Source organism: Neoarius graeffei, chromosome 27 (genome assembly GCF_027579695.1).
Source record: "Neoarius graeffei isolate fNeoGra1 chromosome 27, fNeoGra1.pri, whole genome shotgun sequence".
Classification (NCBI taxonomy): domain Eukaryota; kingdom Metazoa; phylum Chordata; class Actinopteri; order Siluriformes; family Ariidae; genus Neoarius; species Neoarius graeffei.
In genome coordinates this window covers 13,678,135-13,687,076 of record NC_083595.1, presented here as the reverse complement: position 1 = coordinate 13,687,076, position 8,942 = coordinate 13,678,135, and the positions used below count along the sequence as shown (strand labels likewise).

Here is an 8,942-nt window from a genome sequence, read left to right as displayed (position 1 = left end):
GTGGAAGAGGAGTGTGCACACACAGACAGTACCTTGGCCTCAATCACAGCCTCGGTACATGCCTGCAGCATGCTGAGGTGATGTGCAAAGACCAGAAACTTCAGCTGCTCCGTCTCCAGCATCATCTTTATGTAGTCCTTCACTGCTCCTGCCTAGAGAGAGACAGAGATACGCGTGGATATATTCAGTGATTTCACATTCAGTATTCCCACTCCAACACGGCTTCTTTCTTTTTCTCACAACGGTCTGAGGTTTACAATATTCATTCACACGTTACTGGATTATTTCAGTGATAATCAGGCTGCGGTATTACCCGTGATCATTAGTGAGCTGTGAGTAAAGCCACCTTCACTTCCCAAGCGCCGTTCCACTTTTATTATTACAGCCTAGTTTTGTCATTTTCACATCTTTTAATTGGGATCCAAAACTGCTCCCTGTGAAGCGGCATTAAATTTTCTCCAGTGTGGCGCGCACGCGCGTGTGTATGTGTGTGAGGCTTAGACTTGAGATAATTGGGAGCAGATGCTGTTGGGGTAAAAATACCCATGCTTGGCTCGCTGGAGCTGGCTGGGAATTCGCACTTCAGAAAAAAAGGGACACTGTCTAATGCGGCCATGATATTGCTTCATTCCATTCCTTCTGCGTGTGCGCGCATCAGGAAATCCAGCGGGCTTGATATGAAAGGTGAGCAGCGAGCAAATGACCGAGTGGAAGCAAATCAATAGAAGTGATGAAACGTGATGAAGCAGTGCTCGCAAGGCTGGAATGGACGATGACTTCTGACCCACATAAGCACTTTTAAAGCGATTAATCTATTGCGACACGTCTCTATCCATGTTAATAGTGTGGACAAGTGAGAGGAACTATTTACGGCTGGTTAAACTTGCTTTCCTGCTGCACTCTGTATATTCCTACTACTAGTAGCCTACGATCTGTTGTAATAATTCGCATCATCAAGCGCCCCTTCTTTGTTTTATCAAGTTGCTCTGTTCATTATTCGTCCCTGGATCAGCGTAACCTCATGCTCATGTACTTTAAATTGTTTAAAAAAAGAAATGCACCAATACTAACATATGACAGCATGTAACGTAAACGTAGCACGCACTGAAATGACGTAATGGCGGCGTAATACAATTAATCTGATTTTTTTTAAATTAATAAATAAAATAACGGCATTTAAACTGCATTTTTAATAGAGATAAAAAAAAAAGAGAGCACTTCACTTCTGCAAGCACTGAGCACTGCGGCTCTTCCTTTCCTGTCGCTCGCTTGTCTCGACATTTCAAGATCTGTTGAGTTCAATGATGCGACTGATTGACTGAATACTAAGCTGGTTACTCGTTTATCAGCATCAGTTTCATTCGGGGCGACGACACGCTGATACATACTTAATCCCCACCCTTGTTTACAGCGTGCAATAATAAAGGCACGCCGCACGCTTCCTTAACGGGAGCCGTGTTTTTGTAGTCGAAAAATCCAAGAAAGGAAACAGACTTCAGGAGACTGAAAAGGTCACTGGCCTCCTACTGCAGTGCGTTCCCATGGCAATGCCATCGGAAGGGCTGGTTGCCATGGTGGTCATCGGAGTTTAACAGCATGATGTCTGACTTGCTAATGTACGGAAGAAAGCATACTGTGCATGTGTTGTACAGCAGCAGGTAAACTACGGGACGAAATCAAATCACACATTTAAGCATCTGGGACATGAAGAAAGCTTTAAGAGGAGCAGGGTTGGTCTTTTTTTTTTTTTTAAACGAGCTTGTCTTATTCTATTCATTCAGACTCCATTCAGCTTTTGGAGAAAATTGTTAGCCCAGAGGTTTTTTTTTTTAAACACTCAGGGCTGTGTTCAGAGTTGAATTGTGTGCACATAGAGAGGGTGTAATATCATAATTACCCACATGGGACCTCAGATTCAGTGTTTTTTTTTTTTTCCCTCTCCTCCTGATTTTCATCTGTCCAGCTTTGGGAGCACACTGGAGCTTCATATTCCTGATCTTCTGCTGTCGTAGTGCATCCACATCATGTTGTTAACTGGGTGATGCGTTTCTGCTCACCACTGTTGTACAGAGTGGTTATCCGAGCCAGCCAGCTCAAACCAGTCTGGTCATGTTTTTTGTTTTTTTTCCCCCCATTTGATGTGAACATTAACCGAAGCTCTTGACTTGTATCTGCATGATTTTATGCAATGTGCTGATTGGAAAAGTGCCTCAATGAGCAGGTGTCTTGACTATTATAAATAATGTATTGGCCCTTTTCCACTACCCTTTTTCAGCTCACTTCAGCCCGACACGGCTCGCGGTTCGACTACCTCAGAGCAGCACGACTCAGCTCGCTTCAGCCCTACTCAGCACCCAAAACTCGCACGGTTTTGGAGCAGGGCTGAAGCGAGCCAAACTGAGCTGAGTGGGGTTGGGGGCGTGAGCAGACACTCCCCTGTGCACTGATTGGTGAGGAGGAGTGTCCTCACATGCCCACACACGCCCCGCGAGCACGCTGGGATCTGTAAACACCGTAAACCTGGAAGAAGAAGAATTACGAATTACAAGAATTTCTGAAGCCTTATGTGCCTCGCCTCATCTATACGCTCTTGCCAGTATCTGTCCGCGTTGTCGGTGACAACAAGCCACAGCACCAAGACCAGCAACACTAACGACTCCATGTCCTCCATGTTTATTGTTTACTATCCGGGTCGTGAGACTACCGCTTAAAAGGTCACAGATGTCACTGTTTGCGCCGCCTAACGACATCACGTGACGTCCACCCACTTTCGCTAACTCCACCCAGTGTGTCCACCCACTTCCAGCCAGCACGGTTCAGCGCGGTTGTAGTCGAAATGCAACTCCAATAGCCCCGCTCAGCTCGACTCAGCCCAACTCAGCACGGCACGGCTCAGCCCAAGTCCGCCGCGTTGGTAGTGGAAAAGCGGCATTAGTTCAAGACATGAAGTTCTGTTTACACGGGCAAACAATGTACAAGTCAGCAGAATAACATATGTACAGTTGTGGTCAGAAGTTTACATACAGTGACATGAATGCCATCTTGGATATGAACGTCGTGGCGATATTTGGGATTTCAGTCATTTCTTTGAACTGTTCTTTTTTCTGTGGCAGAATGATTGTACAGCATACATCTTTAATAAAAAAAAAAACAGAATTTGGTGCACAAGTTTTAATTTTCTTTGGGTTTTTGGAAATCAACGCAGGGTCAAAGATTTACATACACCACACTTAGATTATTAACTTGGAGGTGCTGAAACTTCGAAAACGTCTCATCTTGCCAAGGCCTTACTTTACTTGCTTTATCCTTCCACTTGTGCCTGGGGGGGCATCGCGGGGAGATGTAGACGTCTCTCTGCAGCCAGGTGAGTAGCCTCCTGGAGAGTCAGGCCATGTGCATGGAGGGTCTCTGCTATTCCCTCTATCCATCCGCGGCGTGGTCTCCCTCTGGCCCTGACACCCGAGTGTCTGGCGGTGTAGGCTCTTAAGGTGTGGTTGGCATTCTCGTCAGGTGACCAAACCACTGTACTCTCTGCTTGGTGATGAACTGCAGGACAGGTTTGGTTCCAACCATCTCTCTAACCACTTCATTCCTCAACCTGTCTCTCCTTGTCTTTCCAGCTGCTCTTCTCAGGACCCTCATCTCACAGCTTGTGAGTTTTCTCTCCTGTGCTCTGTTCAGGGTCCAGGTTTGCACTGGTATGTGAGTGTCGGAACGAAAATGGCATTGATCAGTCTGGCCTTGGTCTCCATAGGAACACTTGGGTGCCTTAGTAGAGGTGCTAGCTGGTAGTTGACAGAGTTTGCTTTCTTTATTCTTGTCTCTATCTCTCTGTCTAATTTCCCATCCTCTGTAAAGATGCTCCCCAGGTATTTAAACTCCGTGGTCTGTTTGAGGAGTTGTCCATTAACTGTGATCTCCAGTCTCTCTGGGCAGCGGCCAACTGACATGGATTCTGTCTTCCCAATGCTGATCTTCATCTTGTGATGATCGCATGCACTGTTTAGCTCATCTGTGTGGTGCTGGAGTTCCTCCTTGCTCTTGTTCAGGATACCTTGATCGTCAGCAAAAAGCAGTTTGTTCAAGGACTCTGGATCTGGGTTAGCTTCCTTTGTGATTTTATCCATGTACACTATGAACAGTAGAGGGGAGTACGCATCCTTGTCTCACTCCGGACCTTATCTGGAACCAGCTGGAGAGACCATTTGGTGTTTGCACCGCACTCTGACTGTTATGGTAAAGTGCCCTTATGTTCTCTAGAAGTTGGCCCTTTACACCGTACTGTTCCAAAATCTGCCCAAGTTTGTTCCCGTTTACCCGATCGAAAGCTTTTTCCTGATCGACAAAGACAAGGCGGAGATGCTTTTGGTACTCGCAAGCCTTCTCACAGAGTTGTCCGAGTGCAAAAATTGCGTCCGTGCAGCCCCTCCCTTTCCGAAAGCCGAACTGGGCTTCACTGAGCATCGTGTCTACAACTGCTCTTGTGCGTTGTTCAAGAATTTTTGCAAATATTTTACCCGTGTGACTGATGAGGGAGATGCCTCGGTATGTGCTGCATTCTTTCTTGTTCCCTTTCTTCTTCCATATCGGTATGACAATCGATTTCCTCCAGTCCTCCGGCACACACTGTTCCACCCATACTTTCTGGAAGATACTAGTGAGCCATCTGATACCAGTCTCGCCACACGCTGTGATGGCTTCTACAGGGATCCCGTCAACCCCTGCAGCCTTGTTCTTTGGACTGATCTTCACTGCTCTCCGTACCTCTTCCTCTAGTATGCTGGGTTCCGTGTGCTCTGGGTAGCTGGGGTTGAACTGGATGTGACTTTTGTTCTCGTCAACCAGGTTGAGGAGATCTCTGAAGTATTGCTCCCATCGCTGTTTAATCTTGTCCTCCTCATATATGGGGTTTCCATCCTGGTCGTTTATCACAGGGGTGGGGTTGTAGGGTTCGTCTCTGAGTCGCATGGCTCCCACACTCCTATAGAACTCCCGTGGTGACCGTTTGCAGAGTTCACTCAGTTCCTGTCCGTAAGCCTTGCATGAGGCATGTCTCACCTCTCTCTTGCTCTTCCTTCTGGCTATTCTGTAGTTCACATAGTCTTCGTGTGTCTGTGATTTTACCCATACTTTGTAGAGTCTCTTCTTTTCCCGTACTGCCTTTCACCTCGTCATTCCACCACTTTGTGGCTTTTCTCTGACCTCTTCCATATCTCTTCGTCCCACATGTGTTCTTGAGGCAGTCAAGGAATGTGTCTCTGAAGATACACCATGTTTCTTCTACGCTCTTGTCCCGTGTGTCTTCTTGCTCTAGTCTCTCTGTGACTCGCCGTTGTATCTCTTCTTGTGTGTCCATGTTTTTCCCAAGTTTGTGCAAGTTAATCTGTGGTTCATGTGGCACCTTTCGTCTGTGGTTCCCATTTTCTTCCCTCTCGTACTCATCAGCACTGGTCTGTGATCTGTGTCCAGCCCGGCATTTGGTATCGCCCGTGCATCATGGACTGTGGTCCTCCTGGATGCTCTGGTGAGGATGAAGTCTATCTGGGATGAGACTGTCATGTCGCTCCACCGATACCAGGTCTGGGTGTGGCTGGGGCAACGTTGAAAGAGAGTGTCGGTGATGACCAGATCTCCAGAAAACGTCTCTTATCTTGTCAAGGCCGAGGTCTCTTAACTTCCTGTTAGTGATCATGATTGACTACAGCTGGTAGCGTCTCTGTGCCTTCATAAAAAGGGTTTGATGGATTGACCAACACACAGTAAAATGGGAAAGTCCAAGCAGCTCAGTGAATGAGGATTGCAGATGTACACAACTCCGGAATGTCTTGGAGCCATTTCGAAACAACTGCAAATTCCAAGATCAGTTCAAACAATTGTATGCAAGTTATTGTGAGGTGTAGTCACTTTGCTTCAAGAAGACCCAAACAGTCATCCTCAGCTGAAAGGAAATTGGTTTGGATGGTCAGGAACAACCTGGGACCCACCATGGCGCAGCCCTGCCATGAACTGGAAGCTGATGGATCACTGTCTACAGTTCAGATCACTGTGGACTAAGAGGCTGCTGTCCGAGAAATAACCCCCTGCTCCAAAATTGACACCTTCAAGCTTAACTAAAGTTTGCAGCTGGCCACACGGACAAAGAAAAAGCCTTCTGGAGGAAAGCTGTATGGTCAGATGAGTTGTTTGCCCGCAATGATGACCATGTACAGAAGGACATTGTACCAGCCGGTGGTGGTGGGATCATCATGCTCTGGGGCTGTTTTGCTGCCAGTGGAACTGGTTCATTGCACAAAGTGGATGGAATAATGAAGGAGGACTACCTCAGAATTCTTCAGCATAAACCATCAGAAACATGAACACAATTTGGGAGTCAAAACAGGACAATGAAGCCAAACACACATCAGAGCTGGTTGTGGAGGATAAAGCAGGCTAACATTAAGTCCTGACTTCAACCCTATTGAAAATATATGGACCGTGCTTACAAGTCGAGTCCATGCCAAGAAAAAAAATAATAATAATTGAACTCTACCAATTCTACCATGAAGAGTCATGAAATATCCAACCAGAATTCTGCCAGAAGCTTGTTCATGGTAAACAAAAATGTTTGGTCAAGGTGAATCTTGCGAAGAGACATTTTACCCAAATATTAGGTGCACTGGATGTACATTTTTGACCCTGTGTTGAGTTCAAAAAACTAAACTTGTGCACAAAATTCGTGTCTTTTTTTTTAATTAAAGATGTACACTGTACAATCATTCTGCCACAAAAAAACAGTTCAAAGAAATTACTGAAAGCCCAAATATTGCCACGACGTTCATATCCAAGATGACATTCACGTCACTGAATGTAAACTTCTGACCACAGCTATATCTTGAGTGAAATGAAACGGCTCTGAATGTCGGACTCGGATTTGGAGCCTCCTGCATGCTGGATCAGGATTTTACTTGTAGCCTGAATGATTCAGGAGATTCATGGGTCTTGGAACGAGGTGGTTTGAGCGAAGAGTATTCTTGTATGTGTGTGTGTGTCTTGGCTTTCCACTTTAACTCCCTGCTAGGCATAAAAGCTCTGCTGGAGGACTAAAGAATGGGCTGAACAGCAGGGGTCACTGGCAATATGATCCACACTGGGGCTGTCAGAAGGAAGAATTTTCATAATATTTATGCATTCAAAGGCAAAATAAATCCACATTTGAATCTTCACAGTCTTCTCCAATCCCTGTATGCCTATGCAAATACGTTTCCGAAACGTTCTCTCTGTAGCTCGATGCAGGAAAAGGGCTCTGAACGAACAGCAAATCTTTTTATCCCCCCCCCAAATATAATGTTAAGAAAGACATTTCTGAAGAACTCCCAGACTCTTCTCTCGACTAAGATCATGTCCCGAGTCTGGAATCCTTCTCGTCTTCATGCTCCATTGAGTTTTCTTTTCCCCCGCAACGTGTGTAGCTCTCAACCTTGAGCAATATGTTTCAGGATTTGGAGTCAATCACTGAATCCCACTCAAGCACAGCCAACAGTGGGTCTGACTTGCATCAAATCCAGGAGATAGGTGTCTATTTTAACCAGAGTCTCAGCCTTGTGAGATGCGAGCCTGCATGAGCTGGACAGTAACGTGTGCAGAACGATGGTGCTCACTAACGTATAGGTCTGAATTATAGATGGTGTGGAAAACTGGGTACTACGAGCCTTTTTTTTTATTGCATGGACAAATGAACAAGCCCTGAGTGTGACAGCTGTGTATAACAGCACCCCTGGCTTTTCATTTACTTTGTCATCCATTTGTACATGATTTAAAACTTTGTTTAAAAGTCACAACCTCGCCATGGTGACTGTGCAACACGATGGACATGTTGGAGCTCTTCCTTTTCTGTGGCTCGGTGTAAACGGACGTTCCATTTTTTTTTTTCAAAAAAAGGAAACCTACTATTATAAGGCTTGATATAAACCCTTTATAGACAGTATTTCTGTATCTAATTACATATTTTATTCATTTATTTCACTCTAAGGCCTTGGTGCATGCTGTGAAATAATTAAATCAGTCAACATCGCGCGTCAAAACCAGTGGGCGGAATCTAACAGTAACGGCTCGGGTATTTTGAAGCCTGATTTATGCTTCGATCTGAACAGGACATGGTGAAACGTAGCAGGACGGATGATGTTCCGGCTTCTCAGTAACACGACAAGCTAAAAAGTGTTAACAGGATTAACTCCACGAGAGATAACTTGGCAATAACCAGTACTGGTGACATTCCACAATATTACACGGAGCTACAGTGGATATCAAAAGTCTACACACCCTGTTAAAATGATCGGTTCTTCTGATGTAAAAAAAAAAAAAAAACACGATAAATAATTTAAAAACTTTTCCCACCTTTAAATGTGACCTATAACCTGTACAATTCAACTGAAAAACAAACAAATCTGTTAGGGGGAAAAAAAACGTACAATAAGCTGGTTGCATAAGTGTGCACACCCTTAAACTAATACTTTATTGAAGCACTTTTTGATTTAATTACAGCAGTCAGTCTTTTTGGGTCGGAGTCCATCAGCCTGCCACATCTAGACTTGGCAATATTTGCCCACTCTTCCTTGCAAAAGCACTTTAAATCTGTCAGATTGCGATGGCATCTCTTGTGCACAGCCCTCTTCAGGTCACCCCACAGATTTTCAATTGGATTTAGGTCTGGGCTCTGGCTGGGCCATTCCAAAACTTTTTTTGGGGTCATTGTCGTGCTGAAAGATGAAATTCCTCTTCATCTTCAGCTTTCTAGCAGACACTTGAAGGTTTTGGGCCAAAACTGACTCGTCTTTAGAACTGTTCATAATTCCCTCCACCTTGACTAAAGCCCCTGTTCCAGCTGAAGAAAAATAATTTCAAAACATGATGCTGCCAGCACCATGCTTCACCGTGGGTATGGGGTTCTTTTGGTGATGCACAGT

The 8,942-nt window shown here is 45.1% G+C and overlaps 1 protein-coding gene across 5 annotated transcripts in view; it reads right to left on the bottom strand.

Moving 5' to 3' along the window:
* Positions 1-8,942, bottom strand: part of zranb3 (zinc finger, RAN-binding domain containing 3) — a 230,706-nt gene that overhangs the window by 95,577 nt on the left and 126,187 nt on the right. For all 5 annotated transcript variants that reach the window (XR_009651757.1, XM_060911706.1, XM_060911702.1 and 2 more), the window contains exon 8: positions 33-152. Coding sequence is in view for 4 of the 5 variants with exons in the window: in XM_060911706.1 (XP_060767689.1) it covers positions 33-152 (120 nt within the window). In the remaining variant the exon portion in view is untranslated. The remainder of the gene's footprint in view (positions 1-32; positions 153-8,942) is intronic.